The following is a 26852-nucleotide window of genomic DNA, read 5'->3' as shown; positions in this document are numbered from 1 at the left end:
ATGGTCTCGACAAAGTGAACAGACAGAACCTCTGTTCTACACACAAGGTAGAACATATAATGGAAATGGCAGAGACATTCCTATCTTTCTAAAAGCTACTTTTCTGGAAAGTATGTTTAAAGAATATCGACTTTTTTTTTCTTTTTAAGTTAAATACATTTTAAGACAGGCATTCCTAGCAAACTGTGTTTCTGAGGAAGACTGGAATGAGGGCCTAAGGTCATACACTTTATGACTGACACTGTAGCTATTACCAAGGGTGAGCATGGATGTGGCAATTGGGAGTAACGTGGACGTGAACTAAGGACAGTCATGGAATCCGAAAAATGCCATCACGAAATACATCATTTCCAGTTAAGTGCTATGAAAAAGGATGCAAAAAAGACAGAAAACCTATCACTTAAGTTTCCCACATCCCTTCTCCAATGGGCATAAAGGTATTATGACAATCAATTATTTAGCAGCGCCTGGGTGGCTCAGTCGGTTAAGCACCCAACTTCGGTTCAGGTCATGGTCTTGCGTTTCAGGGGTTTAAGCCCCGCGTCAGGCTCTGTGCTGACAGCTCAGGGCCTGGAGCCTGCTTTGGATTCTGTGTCTCCCTCTCTCTCTGCCCCCCCCCCCCCCCCGCTCATGCTCTGTTTCTGTCTCTCTCAAAAATAAATAAACATTTAAAAACTTTTTTAAAAAAGAACAATTATTTGAAAAACACTGTGTGGGGGCACTTGGGTGGTTCAGTCGCTAAGCACCAACTTCAGCTCAAATCATGATCTCACAGTTCATGGGTTTGAGCCCTGCGTCGGGCTCTGTGTGCTGACAGCTCAGAGCTTGGAGCCTGCCTCAGATTCTGTGTCTCCCTCTGTCACTCTCCCCTCCCCGGCTTATGCTCTCTCTCTCAAAAAATAAATAAATAAGCATCAAAACAGACACACACACACACACACACACGCACCCATTGTATGATTTCTTTCACAGAGGCACTGGCAACATTCACAAACTTACTTCAGCATTCAAGAGATTCCTAAAAGAATGTTCTCAAATGTATACTTGGCCCAAGTTTTCATTTAAAATCAGTTGTGAAGCACATAGGGGGTAAATACATGATCCTTGCTGCTTTCTGTAAGTTTTTAAACTTCCAAAATCAAAACTTTGAAAGTTCAATCATGGGGCGCATGGGTGGCTCAGTGGGTTAAGCATCCCACTTTGGCTCAGGTCATGATGTCATGGTTCATGAGTTCAAGCCCCACATTGGGCTCTGTGCTAACAGCTCAGAGCCTAGAGCCTGCTTCGGGTTCTATCTCCCTCTCTGGCTTACACTTTGTCTCTCTCGCTCTCTTCCAAAAATAAACATTTAAAAAAAAAAGTTCAATTGTGGACTGTATGTATTTTTAAATGTTTAGGTTGTTTTTGTTTCTTTTTTGTTTTGTTTTGTTTTGTTTTATGTGAAGTGCTAAGCTGGATCCTGAGCGCGTGGTTTCAGCCTGGTCAGTCATATCACTTTTCAGCACTCGGGTTTCTATAAGAGAAATTAAAAGACTCACTTAAACATGTTGTAGAGCAGTGCTCCTTACGCTTTTATGCACGTACAGAGAACCCCAGGATCTCCTAAAAATACAGATTCTGATTCAGTGGAACTGAGGTGGGATCTGAGATGGTGTGTTTTCTCGAGCCTCCAGGTATGCTGAGGAGGAGCATAACTGGAGAACGGTGGCTCTCAAAATTGGTGTGTGAGAATCACCCAGAGGGCTTGTTAAACCAGATTGTTGGGTTTCTGACTTAGAAGTGTAGAAATTCTGTCTTTCTAGCACGTTCCCAAGCAATGCTGGTGCTGCTTGTCTGGAAACCACACTCTGAGAACCACTGCTGCCAAGGAAAGACTATTGGATTGTGTGAGAGGGGGAAAATGTGGGGCTAGCATCCACTGTGGCTAACTGGTCCTATGACTCTATCAGGTAGAAATACATTCACCTGCAATTAACAGAACAGTCATCAGTAGCCTAAACAAATAGTATAGTTTGTTTTTCTCTCTTGGTAAGTCCAGAGGTGGGCAGTCCAGCGTTTGGGACATCTATTAGGAAGCCACCAAGGACGCCTGGCCTTTCTATCTTTGTGTTCCACCGTCACTCACATGTGGTCCTTGTGCTGATGATGACTGCTGGACCAAGTTCCAGGCAGAAGACTAGGAGCAGGGCAGAGGGGGACGGGGGCCTCCAGCTTCACTTGCCCTTTTGGAAAAGTTTTCCCAGGAATCTTGCTCCATGACTTCTGCTTACATTCCACTGGGCAGAACTGAAGCAACCGTAGACCCATCATTGACTAGGGAGAGGGGGTTGGATTCGCCAACCAACATTAATAACCACAGTGGCCTCAGACATACACACAGATCTTAACATCATATCAAGACTACAGAAGTCCTAAAACCTAAGGACATATCTCAGCTCTCTGAATCCTCGCCTCCTCATCCATAAAGTGTATGGGGTGCACTATGCCCATAGTGCACCCCAGTTCATCCCTGTGGGGCTCTCTTGCACACTGCAGGACATTAAGCGTCTCTGATCTCTGGGTACCAAATGCCCCCACCCCTGCTATTGCGATGAAACCAAATAGGCCTCTCGGTTGGGGTGGGGCATGGGAGGGGACTAGCCTGTGGGATTGGAAGCCACTGTCCTAGATCGGGTCTGGTCCACAGCTGTCTGATTCTCTTCAGCCTCTTTGATAAAAGCTAGTTATTTTTTGAAGCCCTGGCTACACAGCAGGAGCATGGGTCCCCATTCTCCACTTCATGGTGGGTAGGTATTGTTTTATCTCCTTTTAAGACAATCATTATTTTACCTTATTAAAAAAGCCCTCCTCCTCCTTTGGGGCACATGTTAGTCACAATCCATCACACTCTTCCCCTACTTGTTCCAATGATCTACCTATTTCCAAATCACTCTCCCATCCAGACTTTCCCCTCCAAGTTTTACCTTCCTCCTAGGCAACTTTTACATCCACATGGATGGTCCTGACTGGACTTGACCTCCTCACCTCAAAGGCCCTTTACTACTTGTCTCCTTGTCACCCACACAATGGACAGACCTCAGCACTTGCCATCCTATGAACTGCTCCTTAACCTTAAACTTGACCGGCTCTCTCTTGTACCACCACTTCCTGTACCTCCACCTTCTCGTTCCCTTTGCCCCATTCTTCTTCCTGATGTTGATTTTAGTCCAAGCTAGCAGCCCCTTCCTAGCTTCACATCCTTCTCCACGCAGCCTGGACAAGCTGATCCATTCCTCCTGCATTCCCCCAATCTTCACCCCATTCTCCTGGTTAAACCCCAGCCCCAGCTCTAGCTGACTTTCTGCCCTCTGACTCCCACACTTGAGCAGCTGAACACTGCCCTGAGACAGTGCACACCCACGCAGACTGTTGCCGTGACAACCTGGTGGGGGGCTGGTGGTGGTCCCTCTACTTGTCCTTGTCAGCCCTCTCCTGTTCCCTACCTTATCATCTCCCCTGTCATTCGCACTCTTAGCAGATAACTTCACTCCTACTTGACAGTGAAAATAGAAGCCATCAGTCAGAAGCCCCCTCAACTTCCTGCCCCCCACTGCCACCCCACTAAAGCACTTATTTTTATCTACTCTCATCCTTTCCTCCCTTTTATTGTGGGAAAAGTTTCCTTCCTGTGGTTAATCCCTCCACCTGAGCCCTACATCCCAATAGCTCCAGCCTCCCCAGGGACCTTGGCTCTCAGAGTCCCCTCTCTGTGCCTTTAGTATTGCCACACTGAAACGTCTCTGTTCTAAAAAGCAGTGTTCTCCAGACTCCACAGTCCCATCTCCACTGGACAAATTTCCCCTTCTCTCTTGTCCTTTGCGGCCACACTTCTTAACCTTTCTCACACCATGGATGCCTTGGCCGTTGGGTGGATAATGTTTTTGAATGCATGCAATATATATAGAATTACCCTGGAAGCCAATTATAGTGAAATCCAGTGGTTACAATATAGTTTTTAAACTTGTGACATAGCAATACATGTGCTTCTTTCTTTTATTCTTGTGTGTCCTTTATTAAGGCATTCAATAACAAAATCTTGTGTTATCTATAATAACCCCTGTATTGTTAAGCAGCGATGATTATAAACACTATTTTGCAACATTGCATCAACTGCAAGGTGAAGTAAGTATAGCTGTGATTTTTACAGGTGACAAAGTCACAGGCACTACTATACTACTGAAGAATAAAGTCTGCAGTCATAATTGAAGGGAAAACTATACTCTAAATTTTATTTTATTTCTTTTAAAGTTTATTTATTTATTTTCAGAGAGAGAGAGTGAGAGTAAGTGGGGTGGGGGGCAGAGAGAGAAGGAGAGAGAGAATCCCCAGCAGGTTCCATAAACTGCGAGATCATGACCTGAGCTAAAGTCGGACGCCTAACCGACTGAACCACCCAGGCACCCCCCTGTCTATTTCTAATCAGGGAGGAGACCTTCCTCAGGAGCCCCCAGAAATCTTTCCTCACATCACATTGACCCGAATTGCATCATATGTCCCTTCCTAAATCATTCCCTGGCAAGGAAATGGTGACGGCCATAATTGGCTTGGATTAATCAGGATTTATTGCCAAACCACTTGGAAGAAGGGTGGAATGCAGAACAAAACCGGGGGCTCTGCCAGAAGTGAATAGGCAATCAAACCTCACTGATACACACCAGCTTTTCTTCTGCTTTTTGCTCGCTCCTTCATTTTTCTTTGAGATGCAGTCTTCCTACCCCTTAGGTGTTGTGTTCTATCAGGTTCTATCCCAGTCCTCTTGCAGGACCATCCCACACCACAAAATCTCCCTGAGTGATCCTATTCATGCCTATGGCTTGACCTGCCACTTGGGTATGGCTTGCTCTCCACCTAGAACTCACTCCTTGGCTCTAGGCCTGTGAATTCTCTGTCGCTTACTGGGCCCCAGCTCCACGTGAATATTCCCCGACTCAAACTCAGTTTGTGCATCCATGCACCCCCTGACTTCCCCATGTCTCAGACAACAGCCCTGCCTTCACCCAGTAATTGAAATCTGTCCTCTCAGAATCCTTCCTCTCCCTTACCCACATTACATAATCAGCCATCTTAAACTCCTGTAGATTCTCTCTACTCAAGTGTCTCTAGAATCTGCCCCCTCCTCTCCATACTTGGGCAGGGCCCTGCTCATTTCAGGCCTGGCTGATAACCCTGCCTCTTGCTTTACTCCAGCATACCTGTGTCACTGATGCCGGGCGGATCTTTCTCCACTCCTGTTCACCAACCTTCAGCAGCTTCCTATTTTGCAAGGCACATCCAGGTCTGGTCCCTGCTGACGCGTCCAGTTCACTACCTGACACTTTCCACATTCACCCTAAACCCAACTTGCCATCTCTCACATCCAGCTCGCACACATGCTCTACTTCCGCGCCATCAGCCCTCTCAACACAGACACATGTGAAGGCACATACACACCTTTTTTTCCCCCTCCACATATACTCAAAAATACTTTCATGTTTTGACAAAAACTTATTTTTGTCACCTACCATGTGTTGGTCACCTTTCCATGCTGATGATAGCCCTACCTGATATTTTTTACAAATGACTCCTTTATGTTCCTTATTAGGGATCACTGTAATTTATTAAGAACACCTATACATGCATCCTTGTCCATATGTCCTAGCACATGTCCCTAGTTATAAGGGACTCAGGCAATTCCTGGAAGCAGAATGGCTGGGTCAAAGATTATGTGATTTTTACATATCAAGAGAACTGCCAGCTAACCCTCCAGAATGTATCCATTTAAACTACCACCAAAGGCATATAAAAATACTGTATAAAAGCACCCATTTGTCAGAACCCCCATCCACACTAGATATCTTTAAATTTTTGCTTGTCTAATATTTTGCCCTAAATCTGTATTTTTCTGATTACTCATGAGACTACAATTTTACATTTTTTAATTTAGCATGAACCATTTATTCCTTTTACCCATTTTTTAGTATTTGTTTTATTCTCCCCCCCTTTTTTATTAAGTAAACTCTACCCCCAAAATGGGGTTCAAACTCACAACCCCAAGATCAAGAGTCACATGCTTATTAACTAACCAAAATTTAAATAAAAGCTTGAAACAAAACAAAAAATAAATACATAAATAATAAATCGTAAAAGAGAAGAAACAAAGAGTCACATGCCCTACCAACTGAGCCAGCCCGACACCCTCTTGCTTTTCTTCTTATTGGTTTGTCTGCCCTTCCATTTTCTCCACCTGGCCAATTACTACCAAACTTTCAAGACTTAGGCCAGGCACCACCTCTTCCAAAAAGTTTTCTCCAATTCTTTGGCTTCTCCCAGTACCCACCCTCAAGTTAAGCCCCCCCTACTCTGCACTCTCTGCCAACCTTGCTGTGTATTTATCTCTTCCACAAGGCCATGAACACCAAGGCTTGTTACCGCTACTTCTCCAGTTCACGTTAGTGTGCCCCTGCATGGGATAGGTGCATAATCCAAGAATGAAACAATGTGCAAATGATCCACAAACAGGATCACTTTTAGGCTTATTTCCTTTGTCCTGTTCCTTGAGAAAACAATTCAGAACAAAATAACCTGGTTTGTTCTATTTCATGACCAAAATGTGATTTTAACATAACTCCTTCATACAAAGAGCTTCAGCCCTTCACGTTCATTGTTTTAATTTTTCTTTGGCTTCATTTTGAAGGTGAAACCCCCTGGGGTCATAGGATCCCAGTCTCAAGACCTGAAGCTGCTCCAACTAGCTCTCTTCCTCCCAGACCCTGACACACCCTCCTTTCCCTACCTCATACCTCTGCCTCCTTACCTCCCCAACATACCTGTGCTTCTGGCATATCTGTACTCCTGCAGGCCAGGTGTCCAGGAAGACCAGAAATGAAGGTGCAGCCAAAATATTTCACTCAACCTGGAATATCAAATAAAGGCTTAGGACATTTAACAAACGTGTTAGTTTACAAATGCTGCATTTATTATCAGAGGCAGACCAAAGCCTCAGACAAAGGAATGCCACAACCCCACGACATTATCATAACCTGGATCAGAGAACACGGAGCCAAGCAAATTGAACTCAGCACTCAATAATCAATCTCTGGGTAATGACCTCGAGCCCCTGGATCTGAAACCCATGAAAAAGACCATGAACCTAGTCCTGTTGCTCAATAGAAGGTAGGTCTGAAACCGAATCTGTAGGATCATGCCAAATAATATGAGGTTTTAATTTTTTGCAGTTTATTCAAAGGAACCACTTATTTTTTTTTACCCTGAAAAAGATCTTTCATCTGTAGCAACAGCCAAATTATACTTCAGTTCCCACTGCATCTAGCAGTAACCATAACAGTGGCTAGTATGTGTTGAAGGTTTTCTATGAGTCTGGCACTGTGCTAGGTGCTGATGTATCACCTCATTGAACCAACATGGACTGGTCAGTTCTCAGCAGAAATGGAAAGCATAACCTGTTAATAACTGGGGGGGATTTACGGTGAGCTCTATACATAAGCACATCTCCAACCCATTTCTACAGGTGAGGAGGAGCCCCCAGCTTGTCAGAGATGGCTTCTTCGAGGAAACTTACCTTGCAATTTCTCCAATTCAGATCAATTCACACGTTCTAACCTGTTTGTCTATAAACTAGGATTTGAAGGAAGTTTTCCCACTTCTGGGAGACCAGAAGGAGGAGCAAGGCACTATTATTAATCCTCAGAAAAGGTTGAAATTAAACTCCCTCATTTCACAAGAGTTCATAAACTGCTTCCAGCTTATTATTTTAAAGGAAGCAAACAGCCATTCCAGACTCACAAGGAGGGGAGGCCTGGCAAGTTTACTCTCATCTCTAAAGCCTCCCTCTTCACCTGGGCACTCAGAGAGGGGCCTAGTGAAGCCTCCGAAGACAGCCCGCCCTTAGGAGCAGTTCTGTCAGGGAAAGGGAGCCCCAAGGAGGAGCTCTGACCCTACCTCAAACTTCAAGGGGAGCACCCAGACCCTCCCTGAAAAGGCGAGGCTGCCAGTCCTCCTGAGGGACATCCCTAACAGCCTGGCCCAAATGGAGGAAGCAGGCTGGGGGACTGGGGTAGGGTGAGGGGAGGGAAACTGAGCAGAGGCTTGGGAGGGGACAGGCATGGGGCAAGCCAGAGCCTTCTAAAGAAGCCCAGAGGATTCATGGAGGCCAGCCCTGGAAGGTGGCCGAGTTCTCATAAAAAAAGAGAAAGTGATAGAGAAAAGAATACAAAAACCTTTGTCTGAGCATGACTCTTGCCAGTGGTGCCTCTGCCAGACCCTCTGCAGCAGCTCCCAGAGAAAGCCCTCCAGACAGGGACAGACAGACAGCCCAATGGAGCAGAAGAGCAGCCAGAAGCCAGCCTGCATCAGAGTGGGGGTTTGGAATGTGCTGGCGCTGGGGGGCACCGCACCCACTCTTCAATAATTGGCTGGGAGACCACTGGCCATCCATATGGAAAAGATAAAGTGGATCCCTATCTTACAGCAGGCCTCCAAATAGGTTCCAGATGAACTAAAGACCTACAGAGTGTTTTGTTCGGGGCAAATTATGCTCAGCGACTAAGTTTGTCCTTGCCAATAATTTATTTAACACAGGTTCACTGTAAGAATTACAATTTATAATAATAATATTTCACAAGCCAACAGCATACAGGATGATGTCTCTTAATATGCCAATAAAGAAATAACATGCTCCAAATCAATGATAGATTAATTACATTATTGTTCCAGGTAAAAGGGAGATGGAATAAATAAAGTCCAATATTAGCTGAGGTGTACCTTTCTACAAGTTGGTTCTTGGGAGTGTCAGTCCTTCCAACTAAAAGCTGGGTATCAGCTGCCTGCTTAGGACCCTCACTGCTGGGGCACTTAGCTGGTGGGAGACGGAGCCAGTGTTGGCAGGCAAGGTAGGCTGCTCTGAAGATTATTACTGCAGGGACCGCTACACAGCTTGGACCACTGCCTATGAGGAGTAGCCTCACTAAGGCAGAAGCAGATGTCCCTTCTCTTCCTGAGACTGCTGCATGGTTTAACACCACTGCTAACACCAAGGTAGCCTTGCCATGGCAGCCACAGTCCGAGTAAGTGTCTCAAGATCCCCAGAGAGCTATTAGATAATCAAAGAGTAGCCTTGTCCAGACCAAATGCTTTCGAGTTGCTGGCCATTCCTCTTAATTTTTATTTTATTTTATTTTATTTTATTTTATTTTATTTTATTTTATTTTTTATTTTTTATTATTTTTTTCAGTACATGAAGTTTATTGTCAAATTGGTTTCCATACAACACCCAGTGCTCATCCCAAAAGGTGCCCTCCTCAATACCCATTCCTCTTAATTTTTAAAGTTTAAAAGTATACCATGTGATGGACACCATGGCCGTTACTATGGTGTTGATGATGTAATGGTCCTCATCACTCCAGGTGCAGAGTTCGATAAGAAAGTTCTAATATCCAACTTCAAAACAATTTCATGAAAACAAGTTCAAACCACAAACAACTTTGTCCAAAACAAGCTTTCAAAACATGGATTTGAAATCATAACAAGTCAGCACACAACACGGGGAGCAAGCAAAACTACTATGGGGCTTCTGGAAGAAAACATAAAAGGACAGCTTTATGATACTGGGAAAGGGATGCTATCTTTAACAAGGTATAAAACATGCAAAACAGAAAGGAAAATAAGGATAACTGTCTACATTAAAATCTTCTCTAGGCCAAAAGACACCACATGCAAAGTATAAAGACAAGCCATAGACCAAGAGACAATATTTGCAACCCATGCAACCAGGAAAAAAATCTGTGGAGTATCTTGTTATGTCCAAAAGAAATAGACCAATAGAAAAATGGGCAAAAGATATGAACAGGCAATTCTCAAGGTACTAACAACAGCAACAACAACAAATCAGATGAACTTCACTTGTGATCATAACTGGAAATTATAACCATGAGATCCCCCTGGGCATCCATGGAATGGACAAAAATTAAGATCTGACAATCCAAGTGTGGATGCAGGTTTAAGGAAATGAAAACTCCATCGCTGGTAAGGGTGTACAACCATCTAGGAAAAAACATGTGAAACCTTGTAAAGTTTGTAAACCTTCTAAAGAAGATGCACATGCTAGTGGTAGAGATATTCTCCTTCACGTTCACAAGTGACAAATCCTGTATTCACTCTATGTAACAGGGGATAAGTAGAAACAATCTAATCACCCTTGTGTGGAAATAGTATAAACTAGTGTATTCATCCAATGAAACACTATAAAGCAGTTAAAAAGAATGAAATAAATCTACATGCATCAGCATTGCTAAATCACAAAAATATAATGTAGGGTGAAAAAAGCAGGTTGCAAAAGTATAGTATATATACTCTAATACCATTTATAGAAAATTTCAAAACAAAAAATATATATAATAAAAGTACAGAATCATGCTTGTATGTTTAAAACTTTGTAATTTAAAATAAAACAGAAACCACAATGAGATATCACTTCACACTCATTAAGATGGTTATTATTAAAAACCAAACCAAAACAAAACAAAGAACGTAACAAGTGTTGGTGAGGATGTGGAAAAATTGGAACCCCTGTGCATTACAGGTAGGAATGTAAAATAGTGCTGCCACAATAGAAAATGGTACCAGGGCGCCTGGGTGGCTCAGTCGGTTATCATCTGACTCTTGGTTTTGACTCAGGACATGATCTCTGGGTTCATGGGTTTGAGTCCTGCATTGGGCTCTGCGTGGATGGTGAGGAGCCTGGTTGGGATTCTCTCTCCCTCTCTCTCTCTCTCTGCCCCTCTCATGCATGCATTCTCTCTCTCTCTTTCTCTCTCAAAATAAATTAAAATACAAAAGAAAGAAAATGGCACAGCAATTCCTCAAAAAATTAAACATAGAATTACCATATGATCCAGCAATTCTGCTTCTGGGTGTATACCCAGAATAATTGAAAGCAGGGACTCAAACTTATTTGTACACACCCATGTTCATGGCATAATTATTCACAACAGCCAACCCCAGTGTCCATCTACAGATGAATAGATAAACGCAAAATGTGGCATAAACATACAACGGAATATTATACATCCTTAAAAAGGAATGAAATTCTGGCACATGTTACAACATGGGAGTAACCTTGAGGACATTATGCAGTGAAATAAGGTAGACACAAAAGGACAAATACTATGCAATTCCATTTATATAAGATACCTGGCCAAAGTCATAGAGACAGGAAGTAGGATGTTGATGGGGATGGAGATGGAGAGTTATTATTTATGGTACAGGGTTCGGTTGGGAAGGTGACGAAGTTCTGGGGATGAATGACAGTGATGGTTGCGCAACGGCGTGAATGTACATTATGCCACACAACTGTCCGATTAAAGAGGATTAAAATGGTGAATGTTATGTTAGGTATATTTAACTTAAAAATAGAAATTGAAAAAAAGACTGGCTTGAAGCCAGCCCCTCTATCCAGAAGAGCCGCCAAGCCGCTCACCCGTCTGTAGCACGCAGCTGACTCGATACACCTGGACCGCCCCTCCCCGCCCCCACGCTCGGGTCGCTACCCCGCAGCCCCAAAGAGTTTCACGGCGCAGGCGCGGTGCTGGGGTGGGTGGGCAGGAGGGGGCGTGGCCTCACACTGCGCCTGTGCCGAATTCCAGCTGTAACTGTAGTGGGGAAATCATGTCCAGGTTGGGCTCCCCGGCCCGGCGGCAGTGGGGAGGCCCGCACTGCACACGCGCAGACCGAGCACTCGCGTCAAAAGACGAAGAGAACGCGCGCTCCCCACGTCCTGCGAGCCCGGCTGCCAGGCGTTCGTCTCTGCCGTGACTCCCGCCGGGCAGGGCTGGCGCGCCCACGTCTGAAGAGCGATGCCCCGGGAGATCATCACCCTGCAGCTGGGCCAGTGCGGCAACCAGAGTGAGCGAGCGAGCGCCGGGCCCTTCCAGTCTCCGGTTCTGCCCCTTCGGGTCCCACCCAAGTGCTTGGCATCCTCTAGTCCCCCTTTCCCTCCCATGAAACCCCTGCCCTATTGCGCATGATGAACAAGGCCCCGATGGAGAGCCGCGCCTGGGCTGTGACAGCTCCCAGACCAGGTGTCTTGGGCCCAGCCTCTGAGTGTGACAGCCTCTGAGCCTAACCCTGGGCTGCTGAGGCCTTATGACTATCAGACCCAGGCATCTCTCCCCATCCCCCAGTTGGGTTCGAGTTCTGGAAACAACTGTGCGCTGAGCATGGTATCAGCCCCGAGGGCATCGTGGAGGAGTTCGCCACCGAGGGCACTGACCGCAAGGACGTCTTTTTCTACCAGGTGCTCCCAGCGACTTTGCCAGCCCCCCCCCACCCCCCACGCGCCCCACAGTGGCCCCGGGGGGCCTGAGGGAAGGGCAGGGGCTTGGTACCAGGAAACCCTCTGGGCAAAGGAGTCAGGGCGGCTGGCTTGAGGAGGGAGGACAGGCAGGAGCCAGAGTTGGGAGGATGGAGGACTGGGCCTTAGCTGACTGGACCACCCTGCTGGTCTCCCTTTGACAGGCAGACGATGAGCACTACATCCCCAGGGCCGTGCTGCTGGACCTGGAGCCCCGGGTGATCCACTCCATCCTCAACTCCCCCTATGCCAAGCTCTACAACCCAGAGAACATCTACCTGTCAGAGCATGGAGGAGGGGCTGGCAACAACTGGGCCAGTGGATTCTCGCAGGTATCTGGGTGGCCATCCCAGAAACCCTTGATGTTCCCTCCCTAGGGCAAGGCAGGCTCAGGCAGCCTGGGGATTTGACCAGACCGGATAGACAATAAATAAGAGACAAAGGGATACCCTGACAAGAGGGAGAGCCAGGGAGAGGTGTATGCAAGCTGCAAATCATTTGAAAAGTAGCTTTTTTGGGTTGAGGGCCACAGCTGAGGCTCTGTTTGAGGGTGGCAGTAGTGTCCCAGGGGGTGTTCTTGGTGCTGAAAAGAGGTACTCCCCAGAATCTTCATCCTTACACTCACTCCCATGTCTCTCTATACAGGGTGAGAAAATCCATGAAGACATTTTTGATATCATAGACCGAGAAGCAGATGGAAGTGACAGCTTAGAGGTGAGGTTCAGCCCCACTGAAGGAAAAGAAAAGGCTGATAAGTGCTGGGGAACGGTCGGGAGGTAGCCCGAACAGGTGGTGTGATGGGGGCAATTCTATTTAAAACTAATTTTTGGAGCATCATATGTGAGATATTAAGGTAAATAAGGTACAGAGGCTCCTGGGTGGCTCAGTCGACTGACTTGATATCTGCTCAGGTTATGATCTCATGGTTCGTGAGATTGAGCCCCAAGTCAGGCTCTGCACTAACAGCTCAGAGCCTGCTTGGGATTCTCCCTCTCTCTCTCTCTCTCTCTCTCTCTCTCTCTCTCTCTGCCCTTCCTCTACTTGCTATCTCTCAAAATAAGTAAATTTAAAAAAAAAAACATTTAAAAAGAAAGGTACAGGGGCACCTGGGTGGCTCAGTCATTGAGTGTCCTACTTCAGCTCAGGTCATGATCTCATGGTTCATGTGTTCGAAACCTATGTCAGGCTCTGTGCTGACAGCTCAGAGCCAGGAGCCTGCTTCAGATCTCCCTCTCTCTCTGCCTCTCTCTCTCTCAAACATAGATATTTAAAAACAATTTTTTTAAAGAAAGGTACAGTACTTGTCCTCAAGGAGATCCTAATGTGGATGGCATCAGCTCCTTAGGCATGAGTCTTCCTTCCCAAGGAGACTCAGCCTGGATGGACACAGAAGCAGCCTTGAGACAGGAGTGTGTTGGGAGTGGGGAATGAGACAAGCCTAAAGCCTCTTCCCCAGATCCCTGGAGACTGCCTCTCCCCATGCAGGGCTTTGTGCTGTGTCATTCCATTGCTGGGGGGACCGGTTCTGGCCTGGGTTCCTACCTTCTGGAACGACTGAATGACAGGTAACCCTGTGTTTGGGGAGAGGGCATTAGCCCTGGTTCCCTGGGTAAGGTCTTTCCTTTTTGTCACTTTTTTCTCTTGGACTGAACGGCTTGGCACTATTGCTTTGAGTCACTGGTAGAAATAGAGCCTGGCCATCCAGGGAACATCTAGGAAACAGTAACTTCCAGGAGGGGGTTTGCCTAGGGAGAGGAGGGACCTACAGGGTTTGGTGGGTTTGATGCTTTAGGTTTATCCTTTTTGGCTCCTGGGCTCTAAACACTCAGTTCTGCCCTCACCCGCCTTTTGTACAAGAGCTTGGTGGCACTTGGAAAGGAATGACCCTATTATCTCTAGATAAGACCAAGGTGGGCAGTGATGGGAGTCCTTCCAGTTCATCGTCACCTTCCCCTTTCCCTCTTCTTCACCCCCAGGTATCCCAAGAAGCTGGTGCAGACATACTCAGTGTTTCCCAACCAGGACGAGATGAGCGATGTGGTGGTCCAGCCCTACAACTCCCTGCTCACGCTCAAGAGGCTCACCCAGAACGCAGACTGTGTGGTGAGTGCCAGAGAAAGGAGGGGGGGGGGGGGGGTGCTTTGCTCCACCTCCTCAAACCAGTGGGACATGTACACCCTGCCCTTCCCAAGCCCCTGCCCAGAGAACAGAGGACCAAATAAAGCCATACCTGGTGGCCCAAATTATGAAATAAGGACTTGACCCCAAGTTGCTCTCAACAAAGTGAATACCCGTGACATGTGTCCCCATTTAGCCTATTTAATGCCTACTCATGCTTAAATTCTCAGCCCAAGGGGCACTTTCATAGTAAAACCTTCTCTGACCACGCATTCAAGGTCAAATTCCTTTGTGCATATTTCAGGCTGTAACTGTACTTTTCTGTAGACCTGGTGAAGGGGACAGACCGTGCCTGTTTTACCCTCCATGGTGTCTCCAGAACCAGGCACAGTGGATGGCACATGGAGACAATTTGTTTACAGGATGGTAGAAAAGTATCTTGTGATGCCCCAGGGACAGTATTTTCCTTTTTAAGTTAACACACTTCCTGGTTTTTAGAATTTAGAGGGGGTAAAGCTAATAACTTATCTCTCTGCCCCCTTTCTCCTCAAAAAGGTGCCGTGACCCTCTTCTGTCCCCCCAGGTGGTACTGGACAACACAGCCCTGAACCGGATCGCCACAGACCGCCTGCACATCCAGAACCCATCCTTCTCCCAGATCAACCAGCTGGTGAGCCCCTGCTCCCGGACTGGAAACCCTCCTTACTGGAGTGCCATCTGGGGAAGGGAGGCCCCGCCCCAGGCCAAGGCCCATGACCCGGCACCCCCGTCCCCAGGTGTCCACCATCATGTCAGCCAGCACCACCACCCTGCGCTACCCTGGCTACATGAACAACGACCTCATCGGCCTCATCGCCTCGCTCATCCCCACTCCTCGACTCCACTTCCTCATGACCGGCTACACCCCGCTCACCACGGACCAGTCGGTAGGAGCAGCCCCAGCAGGCCCTGGCCTAGCCTTTCTGTCCCCCTGCTGCGCCCTCCAGGAGCCGCTCTTTGTAGCCCCAGAGGCTCTGTGCTCAGGGACAGGCACAGACCGTCCAGCTCCGTGCTGACTTGTTCTCCTCTTCCCTACACCCCTGGCTCCCTGTAGGGCCCGGGCTATGTGGGGTCTGCTGATGCTCCCGCACAGGGGCATGACCTTGCTGAGCTGAGGAGGGCCGAGATTCCTGGTCCTGCAGCCAAGGCTCAGTGTACACCTGAATCTCAAGATGCCTCCCAGAGAGACCATCCTAGCCTGAGTCTGATGGGGGTCAACCACTGGACCGTGCCCTGAGTGCTGGCCTGGTCCCCGTGGCCCGCTCTCCCCTCAGGTGGCCAGCGTGAGGAAGACCACAGTCCTGGATGTCATGAGGCGGCTGCTGCAGCCCAAGAACGTGATGGTGTCCACGGGCCGGGATCGCCAGACCAACCATTGCTACATCGCCATCCTCAACATCATCCAGGGGGAGGTGGACCCCACCCAGGTAGGTGAGGCCCCTTCGTGCCACCCCCGGAACCCACAGGGGTAGAGGAGAGGCTACCACCACCACTGTTGTGTCCACCCCTCCCCGCTAGGTCCACAAGAGTCTGCAGAGGATCCGAGAGCGGAAGTTGGCCAACTTCATCCCCTGGGGCCCTGCCAGCATCCAGGTGGCCCTGTCAAGGAAGTCTCCCTACCTGCCTTCGGCCCACCGGGTCAGTGGGCTCATGATGGCCAACCACACCAGCATCTCCTCGGTGAGCCTAATCTCCTGGCCTTCTTTGGCCATTCAGTTCCAGTAGACACCCTTATCATTCTCCCCCATTCCATTCCAGCCCCTTATCATGCACTGGTTCCCATCCTGGAGATTTCTATCTCTTTCAGCTCTTTGAAAGTTCCTGCCAGCAGTATGACAAGCTGCGGAAGCGGGAGGCCTTCCTGGAGCAGTTCCGCAAGGAGGACATCTTCAAGGAGAACTTTGATGAGCTGGACACGTCCAGGGAGGTTGTGCAGGAACTCATCGACGAGTACCATGCAGCCACACGGCCAGACTACATCTCCTGGGGCGCCCAGGAGCAGTGACTTCCTCCCCACCACTTCCCCTGGACAGTATGCATAGTCCCCATTGTGCCTGGTCCCTGTGACCCAGATTCTTGTCACCAAAAACCTTTCTAGGTTTATCTCCAGCCCAGGAGCTGGTCCTACTTCCACCCTTCTCTGACCTGACCCTTGATATTGCTCATTTAGCTTGAATAAAGCAATAAAGCTTTGTCGTGAATACAGTCAGAGCTTGGTTGTGGATATACTCAGGGCTTGGTCTGTGAATATGGGGGATGACCCATGCTCCCTCCCAGTTCCCAGGTATGTGGCCTTTATCTTAGTCCACTTAGTCCAGGTCTTAGTGTGGTCACTATTTCCACTGGCATACCTTGTCTAGAGCCAGGCTGCTTTACTAGAGTAAGCCCTACTCTCAAGATTACAGAGGTTTACTGAGGTCTGCTATGTCCTCAGTGCCTACGCTCCTGCCCCAGGGTGGATCAATATTGCCCCAGCCTCTTCCGCTAGTGAAGAGGCTGTGGGGGCTAGAGAAGGAGGGCCTGCAGCATTCTGAGCAGGTCAGGAAAGCCAGAACTCTAGATTCCCAGTGCCCAAGGCTATCAGATCCTCAGGAACGCAACCCGATTCAAACTAACTTGATAAAGCAGGAACAGAACTCGGGAGTAGGACTGAGCCCATCCCGATAAGGTATTATCTGTGCCAGAGAAGTTCTTGGGTCTGATCCTGCCCCAGGCTTCTCTCCATTCCAGGCCCAAAGCAGTAGGCACACAAAAGATGGACCCAACTAGGGCCCAGAAGCTGGACACCAGGGTAGGAACTGGGTAGTGCCAGTCCTGATGACTCACTGCCTTCCGGCCTTAGAGACGCCAGGAGGCCACCCCTATGCCACTCAATGGAGAAGCAAGGGTGAGTAATTGCCAGCCTCCAAAACTGCCCTCTTGCCTGCCCCACCCACCACCCTGTGGCAGCATGCTGGCGAAGAGGAGGTTAAATCCAGAAGGTCAAGGAGGGTGGAGCCCTGTGGTGTCCAGACTCCCTTCAGTGCTGGTAAAAGCCCACAGTGTGGGCGTCCCCAGAGGTGGAGCTCTGAGCTCTGGGGACTCTAACTTGTCCCACTGACAACACTCCCACAGGAAGGGTTTGTGTAAATAAGGATTTTTTTTTTTCTTTTTGCTTCTCTTCTACAAATAAATTAAGAAACAAACTAGAAAATTGTCTGCACCCATTGCAGCCCTTGGGTGTGGTGTGTGCCCTGTCCCTGCAGGGCCAAAAGGGTCCACGGTTCCCTCAAATCTCAGAACAGTCCAGGTCCAGGCTGGAGGCAGAAGGGAGGTCGTGACCTCTTGGCAGGCTCAGTCCTGCAGCTGCCCCAAACAGCCAGACTGTCCCTGGGGCTCGTCCAGGCCCGGGTGCTGGCTGGGAGGGGAGGTGTCTGGCAGGTCTTGGCATGGAGGAGAAGGGCTGCGGCAGGGCCTCTCGGGGGAGGGACTGGGCAAATAGGCATTCACCAGCTGCATGATCTCTTCCACCTAAGAGAAGGCAGAGGTCAGAGTGCAGTAGGGGCCACTGGGTTCTCCTTTGTCTCATCCTCCACCCGGGCTCCTTACCAGGGCCTTACTAGAGCTGCCCCCTACGACCTTTCCTTCCTCATCACCGCTCTCTCCCTCACTCACTATGTGCCAGTCACACTGGTGTCTTTCTGCTTCTCAAAGATGCTAAGTGGATTGTCATCTCAAGGCCTTTACACTTGGAATATCTTCTACCTGGAATGCTGTTCCCCCAGATCTTCCTGTGGCTAGCTTAAAGGTCACTTTGAGTATCCTTTCCTGACTGTCCTACCTAATGCTATGACCCCCCCTCCAGTCACTTCCTGTCACACTACGCTTCCCTTGGTAGCGTTTATCACTTTCTTATATGGTTTTTGATTCCTTGTTCAGTGTCTGACACTCCTGCTCTAATTAATGTCAGCTCCTTGAGCCTCTCTTTGATCACAGGTGGATCCCCAGTGCCTAGAACTGTACCTGCCCCATGCTCAGTGTTTAATAAAATGTTTCTTGACATCCTTTCCGTTCCTTCCACCTTCCACACCCTCTTTCTACTCACCTGGGGACTCTGCAGGAGGAGCTGGCTCTCTCCCACCCTCAGTGCCAGGGTGTGGGGGCCCATCAGTTGGCAGGCGGCCACATGGCCATAGCTGACACAGTGGATGGGCTCTGTCTCACCTGGCCGGGAGAGGGACATGGCCTTGGCTCCCAAGCCCAGACATAGCTTCTGTGGAGTGCCCCCACCAGGCTCCTATGGACAGACAGGCAGAGTCAGGGTGGAAGGAGGGAACCCTGCAGCATTATTTTTGGTGGGGGGAGATGGCTGTGAGCAGGGAGTTTCCCAGTCCCCTCTGTGATCCACATTGCATGGAGGGGCTTAAGGCTCTGGAGAGGTGAGAACCCAAGGGCCAGGGAGTGACTCCTGGGATTTGGGAGGGGCAGCTGTGCTGGGTGTCAGGAGTGACTTGACCCACAGTGGGGCTTGTGGCTCTGGGGCAAACGTGTAGGGCTTGGGCCGCCAGAGTCCCCTCTCCCTTCTCCCCCTCACCGTGCTCAGCTCCAGAACGTCATACCGAGCAGCGCCGAACCCTGGACACTGCGCCGCCAGAGCCAGGTAGGCAGCCATGGCCTCAGCTCGGCCCATGCCCCGTAGCCGCTTCCAGCCGCCCAGCACAGCGGCCGCCGTGCCGGCGCCACCTCCTCCCTCGCGGGCCACGCTTCCCGCCGTGCTGCCGGCCCCGCCGCCGCGCCGGGTCCTCTCTGCCCGCCTCTTGGCCAGGCCCGGACTCCAGATTGCCCCGGCCAGCAGGGCGGCGGAGGGAGGAGGCCTGGGGACTGGGCGGGGAGGGTCTTCACGTGGCGGGGCGGGGGGCGGCAGCAGGCGGTCTAGGGGAGGCAGGGGCTCCCTGGGGGAGAAGTCTCGGTGCAGGCTCTGCAGACGCAGCGCCGCCAGGGCGCGCAGCGTGTCTTCGGGCGGGGGCGGCCGGCCGCGGAGCAGCAGAGCGTGAGCCTAAGAGGAGGCAGTGGGTGTCAACGTGGGAGCGGCGGCGAAGACACCTCGGGGTGCATAATCCGAGGTCTGGGTTCAAGTAAAGCCTCCCGCGAGGTTGCCATAACTATGAAATGAGACGGCCCAGAAAGGGAGGGGTTCAGGCTCGCGAGTATTTGGGGGGGTGGGGGCGTGATCCTCACCTGTTCAAAGAGGAAAGGCAGTTCGTGACCGTCTGGGGACAGCCCCTCAGGGTGCAGAGGCCCGTGAAGACGCAGGCATAGTCTCCAACCAGAGTCCGTCGAATCATCCAGCCCGGCTTCCTCCGCTGCCAAACTAAAGAAGAGATAAGGACTCGGTGCGAGGCAGAAGCGAGACTCCCCTAGGCGCTGGCCGGAGGCGGGACCAAACGGGGGGGGGGGGCGGAGCCAGAAGTTTGGGACGCCTTGAAGCCAAACAGCAAACTGCCCGAGGGCAGGCTCCATGTGTGAACCAGCAAACGTTACCGTGCAGGGCAAATGGCCAGGGCTTCATAAAAGTTTGCTCAGTGATTGACCAGAGCTGAGAGGCTGATGGGTTAACGGAGAGCGGGGCTGGGGCTGGACATTTACTTCTCAAACCTGGTGAGCACGTCGGCCACGAGAGTGCTCCCAGCCAGGGCTCGCTCCTGGGCCCCTCGCTGCTCATACAGCGCGAATGCGTTCCGGCTACGGGCCAAGCCCAGCCGTCCCACGAGCTCTCGAGCAACCTGGATGGGAGAAGGCATGAGAGGAAGGTCAGACCGCGCAGGGGTCTTGCCATCTGGAGGGTTCTTTCAGCTCTCTCAGTCCCTCCATACACATCCCTGACTCAAATGATGAATCTCAGGCTTGGGCAAACCTAGGGCCCGGGAACCAGGAGAGCCAGGCATGGGAAGCCAGGGTCGGGGGGAAGGGTTGTGGTTTCAGGGGTCTTTTCTGGCCTTACCTCCCCCGCTGTGGTGTGAGAGTCTATGGCCACAGGGCAGGCACCAGCCCCCGGACAGTGCACGGTGCACAACAGCTCCTGTCGTCGGCTCAACGCTGAAATCTCTGCCAGAGAAGGCACCAGCTCTCGGCCGCGCGTCCGGCCCAGCGCTTTCCGGATGAAGCGCGCATATTCCGCCAGTTCTGTGTCCGGGAGCGCCTGCTCGGTCCTGGGGTAGGGAAAACCCGAGGATCGGTGCTCGGAGAGCTTACCTTCTCCCCCTTCCTTTCGCCCTCTTATTTTATCGTTTCTTTCATCTAATAGGTTCCCTTCCTTCCAACTCTAAGTTCCTTGAAGGCAGCGACCCTCTCTCTTCTGGATCTACCCTTGGCGCACCACGTGGATCTGAATTATTTTCTAAGGCCCTGACAGCTTGCTCCTCACTGCCCCCTCCCACTTCCCAAAGTCTCCACGATCGTCCTTCGGGTTGGAATCCAAAATCCAGCCTCATTCCGCTTTGCAACTGGCTGCCTCAGCCCCGAGGAAAAGCAGCCTTTAGTAATTCCTCTGCCCAAAGGGGGTGCCTTTTCTAATTCTTCCCACTGAAAGTGGGATCAGATCTTTAATTCCCACAGAGACGGTGTACATATTAGCAGCGGTCAAGTCTCTTCCCTTCGCTAGGCCTAAATTCTCCCTCCACCAAACAATTTGGCAAGGCCTCTCATTCTCTCCCAGCCCTGTCAGCTCCCTTGCCTTGGCCTTACCCCACCCCTCCCCTCTCACCTTTCCAGATGCCCCAGGAGGTGCCCCCTCACAGCTCCCCCAGGCCGGAAGGTGCAGCTCATGCAGGTGAGGAGCTGCCAGTACCGAAGGGCTGCGGGGTCTTGGGTAGCTGGGGGCCCAGGGGGGCCTGCGGGGCCCGAGGTCTGCTTAGCCAGCTGCAGGAAGAGCTCGTCGCGGAGCGCAGGCAGGTCCCGGCAGGTTTGGAGCACACCCTGCATCAGGGGCCCGGGGCGCCGCGCCCCCTCCAGCGCCTGCAGCGCCAGGAACAGCCGCACCGCCTCCTCGCGCAAGGGTGCGTAGCCCGGACCTGTGGGAGGGTGGGGGTGGAGGGACGGTTTGGAGAGGGGACACAGAGCTGGGCCCTGGAAGGAAGGCATGAACCAGGGAAAGGTCAGAGGGAATATAAGGGGACAGGGGATGGCAAGGAGGGGAGAGTTCGAACGACAGGAAGAGTGAAGGGAAAGCAATGGTCCCCACAGAGCCAAGCTCTCAACCCCTACCTCCCAGGCATCTCCACCTCGGGATCCACTGAGGCTGCTCTCTGAGTTTGTGAGCTACAGGGGTTGACTAAAAGAAATAGGCTCAAACCCCAGATTCTGCAGTTGGGCACTAAGAGCCATCACCATGAACTAGAAAACAGGCTGGACTGGGAGTCCTGAAGCAAGGGTTTGTCTCCCAGCCCTCCTTAATCTTCTAGCTTTGGGACCTGACTAGTCACTATTCCTTTTGGGGAAGAGGTGTAGCTGAATGAGGCCAGCACATTGTCCCAAAGTTCTGGCCTGTCCAGCAGTTGTAAAGGCGGTATGACATGGTCTTAAGAGTATACTGAAAAATAGGACAGAGAGTGTAAAAACTCATGAAGGAATATCAGTAGGCAGAATGAGACCCACAGGGAAGGTGGTCAAAGGGAGCCTCTTTTCCTGTGCTGGCTTCCCTCTCCTCCACCCTGGGTATCAGTTTGGTCAGCTTCTATTTTCACCTTCATCCTTGGAAAAGTGAGGGGCTAGGTTTGCTTTGGACTTCTAAGTCCCTGTCAAGTGAGGCATTCAGATTCCCCATCCAAGGGACTTGGGCCATGGCACCACTCACCTGGGGCGCTGACACCGTAGGGCAGGGGCAGGAGTGGAGCGTACAAGGCCCCACTGGTGTGCCTCAGAATTGGGTTCCGTCGGTAAATAAGGGCCACAGCTTCCGGATCCCCGCAACTCTCCTAGAAGTTAAGGAGTCACAGGGATGGGAAAGGGGGCTCTCCATGAACTCAGACAGCTTCTGGATTCACCACCCTCCTCTTTCTCGACGAAGTCCCTTCTTTCACACCTGAATGTCCCTAAGCAGCAGCTGGGTAGGGGTCTCCAGTGGTGCCTTGGAGGCGATCACTTCTCGCAACGCCACCCCCCAGCGCTCCGCCTCAGCCTGGCGCGGGGAGCAGAGCCGGATGCTGTGCTTCCGGCCAGACACGGTCACTGACCACAGACCTGGGGAAAAAGAGCCCGCGGAGGGCAATTAGGGCCGGCGGGGCTGCTGCCCAGGGAGGTACAAGAGTCCCCACGAAGTCTCACCGGTCTCTTTGGGTCGGCGCTCCGGGCCGGTCACCGAGCACAAGCTGGTGAGCACGAGGCTCCCGAGGCGCCGCGCCCCCTTCCCGCTGCTGCTGAACTGATCCAGGGAGTCCCTGGTGAGCACGAACCAGGCCCGGCGCGGGGGCAACCAGGGCCGCGCCCCTCCTCCGCGGGGCTCTCGGTACAGCCAACCTGGAGGGCAGAAGAGGGAAGGAAAGGAGGTGAGTAGGAGAAGACACTATCCCCTGGAGGGTTGGGATTGGGGCTTCCAGAGTGCATGAGGTGGGTCCCCACCTTTCACCACGACGTCCGGGTCCTCCTCCGGCGGCCCCTTCTCTGGGATGAGACTTCGCGTCTCCTCCCAGCTCTGCAGCCTGGGCCAGAGGGGAGGGAGGGTTGGGCGAGGCTGTCGGTCCTGCACCCCGCCTCCAGGGGGCTCCTCAGTCGGGGCTCCCCAGACTGCAAGCGCCGGGACACCCCTCCCCCAGGCTGTGGGAACCGCTGGGCCGTTCTGACCTCGCACCAGAAATAGCCCAGACCCCCCCCTTTCTCCCCGCGCCCCCAGTCGGACCGCCCCCCCGGGACCCCGGCCAAACCACAGCGTCCGGCGTAAGGCCTCTCCCTTATTGCACAACTGCGGGAGGGCAGACAGCGAGGATTGGGGTCCCGGGAACGGGCTGGGGTCTCCAGACCACGAGACTCAGGGCCGAGCTCACCTGTCAGAGGCTGGCCCGCTCCTCACCGGCTGAGTCAGCGTCACGTCCAAGGGGCCCTGGGGAAACAGGTGGGGGCAGCCCTCAGGATCAGAGCCGTCATCGCAGGATGCCGGTGGCTTCTGCCCCCAGGACAGCGCTGCTCAGGGAATTGAGGAATCAAGGAGTAGGGTCATGACTGTGAGGGAGCCAGTAGAAGCTGAAGGTCGCCCCTTCTTCCAGTCTCTACAGAACTGCCCGAGCTAAGAAGCAAGACTCCCGCCTTGTCTCCGTTTCCCTTTGAAGACTTAAATCAGGGCGGGATACAGTGGAAAGAACACTGTGCAGGGAGTGGGGAGACCTGGGTTCTAGTAACAGCCTGACCACTAACTCGAATCACTAACTGGCTGTGGAACCTTCACAAGTCGGCAGAGCCTTTGAGCCTTGGCTTCCCCATCTTTGAAAAGAGAGAGGTGGGTGAAGTTTCTTCTTGCTGGAAGTCACCCCCTCCTCCTCATTTTCCCTTCATTGGCTGGCAGGCAGGCAGGTGGTGGGCACAGAAGTGGATGAAGGGAAGAAGGACTTTTTCAGTACAGGGCTTTCTCCAAGAACTACTTTTGCCCTTCCACAGACACCCCTCAGACTCAATGGTAAGCAGACCCTCCCCCTTTGCTGGGGCTCGGGAAGGGCAGGCTGGAAAATGGCACAGGCTCTCCAGGGGAGATGCAGCTCAGGATTTTGCCCTTCTCCCCCTCGTCCTGGAACTTCAACTGTAGACTGGGGTCTGAGAGAGGCCAAAATCCGTCCAGGAGCCAGGTCAGGCAGGAACGGTGCCATCGTCCCTTTGCTCCCACACTGCTAAAGCCAGGAGGGGGAGGTGGGGGAGGCAGGGACACCTGTCCCCAAGCTCAGTGGAGGGGGGGTGGAGGTGGAGCATGAGGGAGGCTATGGCGTGGTTCACACTGCCGACCCTGTCCAGGCTGGAAGCTTGGGGACGCCTGGGTCCTGTGCCTTCCTGAGTGACAGATCAACCTATTTTCTGGAGGGTCTAAAAGGAGTTCTTAGCCACACCACCACGGGGGCAGGTGCTGACCACTCTCTTAGACCAACTCCCCTAATCGCCGTCCCCTGCTTCCCTCCCTCCACCCCCCTCTATATTTATCCGCCCTCCGCCTCCGCCAGGTGCTGGCGCCGGCCCCAGCGGCGCAGCCCGCCCCACCCGGGCACCGAGCCACCGGGCCTGCTGGGGACCCCTGAGTGGGGGATGGGAGCCTGACCCAGGCCATAGCACACGGGAGTCTGGTTGCCGGTGTGCAGGGGAATCGGGGAGGGGACGTCATGAATTGGAGGTCTTCCAGACCAACGAGCCTCAGTTTCCCCACGGGGAGATTCCACAAAACCGGGGAGCCGTGTCCCTCACCATCCCCTCCGGAATTCCCCAGGAGCCTCACCAGGGAGGGCCGAGAGTTCTGTCTTGAGTGGCAGGGTAATGACGATGGGTCCTCGAAGAGCGGTCGCCCCCAGCTCCCTGTCCGTGGGGTCCCTGCCACGGCCCCCAATCTGAGGATGCCTTCTCCCCCTCTCCCACGTCCCCGCGGCGGGAGCTCCGGCATCTGGCCCCAGCACTCAGCGCTCACAAACTGGGAGCGGAGCGGACCCAGGCGTCCGAGCCGCCCAGCCGGCCTCGCCACATTCCTCGGCGCTGGCGGAGGCGGAAGGAGACGGGATGGGACGCGGGCCCGGCGGGGAAGGGAGAGGCAGGGCCAGGTCGGGCCACGCGTGACGCCTCCCCTGCCTCAGGGCCCCTAGCAGGTGGACAGCGCCCAGCATGAGGCTCGAGGCCCACAGGCACATCCCCAGTAGGACTGTTCCTTGAGCTCCGGGGGGGGGGGGGGCTCCTGGCCCCCAGGCAAAAACCTCTCCCACGTCCCCCGTCCGCCAAGAGCACGCCGTTTGGCTGGAGTCTGGAGCAGGATCAGACGTGACGGCTGGTTTTGGTGAGAGGGATTGAGACAAGGCTCCAAACCCCCCGGGACTTACCCTCCCGCCGCCCGCTGGACTCGGGGTCCGCAGCTCAAAGGTCTCCTCGTCCTCGTCCTCGTCCCCGTCCCCGCTAAGCTCGCCGTCCCCGTAGTCCCGGTGCAGAAGAGTAAAGCCTCGACGGCAGCAGAGGAGCCACCACAATCCCCCGGGGAGAGGCATCCGGGCGAGCAGCCGGGGGATGGGGGCTCGGGCAGCCGGGCCGAGCTGCAGGGGGTCGGAGAAACTGGCGGGGCTCCGACCCGAGCGAGGGAATGATGCAGCGGGAGGAGGGGAAGAGAGAAGGGGACAAGGAGGAGGCAGTGTCAGACGCTGGGGTGCAAGGGGTCTCTTGCTAGCGCCTGCGGGGTCTCGGTGTCTGCGCCCCCAGAGGGGGAGGGGGAAAGCGTCCAGGGCTGGTGGGGGAGCAGTGTCCGGAGCTGGGAAGTAGTGTCCGTTGTAGTGTCCAGCCCTGTGGGGGGCAGTGTCCGGTGCAGTGTCCGAGGTGGGCAGTTGTCCAAGCTCCAGGGAGGGTCGTGTCCGGTAGAGTGTCCGGTGGCCGGGGCCCGGGCCGCGCGCGCTGCGCTCCCTGCAGCCCCGGGACTGGCGCGCTAGGGGCGCGAGCACAGCTCTGGGACCCCGCCTCCCCAACCCCCTCCCCTCCGACGGCCCCCCCCCCCCCTTTCCCTCTTCTTTCTCTCCTCCCTTCTTTACAGGGCAGGGTGCAGTTTTCGTCACAGCCTCCCCTGACCAATCCCTGTGCCTGGCGCCGGGCGCGGCCACCAATCAGACCACTGAAACCGCGGCGGGTTGCATCATGTGCCCCTGGCTTGGTGACAGCGGGGAGGAGCAGAGGAATAAGGAGGGAGGGGGCAGTGCGATGTTAGCCACGCCCCTGTCTCTGAGGTCGGACTCGGAGTGCTAGTGATGTCACGGAAGCCCGCCTTCATGCCCGTTTTAACTCTTGGCTCACCAACCAAGAGATTAAAAACCCTCTCGAGGAGCTTTATAGAAGGAAGGGCATAGGGCATGAAGGAAGGCCCCGACTGCTGCCCTCTGAAACCCTGTCTCGTCTCCGGGTCCCTGAGGAAGGAACGAGACTTAGTCACCTGCGCCAGGCTCAGCTCTAGACGCAGCTAGCTCTCCGCCCCTGGATGGAGTAGTCCAATTCCTTGATGTGAGTCGCTTTAAAAATTAAGGTGACTCGGGAATTAAGAGACTCGGGAAAGTGAAGACCTAGGTCGGAAATGAAATCTAATTTAGAGCGCACAGCTCACTGAACTCCAGTGGGGAGAGTG

The 26852-nt window shown here is 52.5% G+C and overlaps 2 protein-coding genes across 5 annotated transcripts; one reads left to right on the top strand and one right to left on the bottom strand.

Annotated features, from left to right (window-relative positions):
- The first annotated feature begins 11675 nt into the window (after nt 1-11675).
- Nucleotides 11676-16711, top strand: LOC125158729 (tubulin gamma-2 chain). The gene is made up of 11 exons (XM_047846093.1): nt 11676-11937; nt 12216-12328; nt 12550-12717; nt 13031-13099; nt 13871-13950; nt 14362-14488; nt 15087-15173; nt 15280-15429; nt 15817-15969; nt 16061-16222; nt 16350-16711. Exons 1-11 carry the CDS (start codon nt 11889-11891, stop codon nt 16545-16547), a joined length of 1356 nt encoding a protein of 451 aa, XP_047702049.1. The 5' UTR covers nt 11676-11888; the 3' UTR covers nt 16548-16711.
- Nucleotides 16712-17670: 959 nt separating this feature from the next.
- Nucleotides 17671-26198, bottom strand: PLEKHH3 (pleckstrin homology, MyTH4 and FERM domain containing H3). 4 transcript variants are annotated; one of them, XM_047845562.1, is made up of 13 exons: nt 25576-26198; nt 23560-23615; nt 23138-23217; nt 22844-23035; nt 22602-22759; nt 22374-22494; nt 21285-21591; nt 20523-20730; nt 20168-20304; nt 19760-19892; nt 19116-19577; nt 18627-18818; nt 17671-18052 (listed from the first exon to the last, which is right to left on the bottom strand). In XM_047845562.1, exons 1-13 carry the CDS (start codon nt 25735-25737, stop codon nt 17876-17878), a joined length of 2385 nt encoding a protein of 794 aa, XP_047701518.1. In that variant the 5' UTR covers nt 25738-26198; the 3' UTR covers nt 17671-17875. The 4 variants fall into 4 exon arrangements, 3 of the variants coding, with proteins under 3 accessions (XP_047701518.1, XP_047701519.1, XP_047701520.1); XM_047845563.1 differs by lacking the exon at nt 25576-26198 and adding an exon at nt 24987-25549; XM_047845564.1 differs by lacking the exon at nt 25576-26198 and adding an exon at nt 24987-25549 and having other exon boundaries at nt 20177-20304.
- Nucleotides 26199-26852: the final 654 nt, after the last annotated feature.

The sequence above is a fragment of the Prionailurus viverrinus genome, unplaced genomic scaffold (genome assembly GCF_022837055.1).
Source record: "Prionailurus viverrinus isolate Anna unplaced genomic scaffold, UM_Priviv_1.0 scaffold_35, whole genome shotgun sequence".
In the NCBI taxonomy this organism is placed as follows: Eukaryota; Metazoa; Chordata; class Mammalia; order Carnivora; family Felidae; genus Prionailurus; species Prionailurus viverrinus.
The sequence above is the reverse complement of the archived record's forward strand: the minus strand, read 5'-3'. Positions and strand labels throughout refer to the sequence as shown.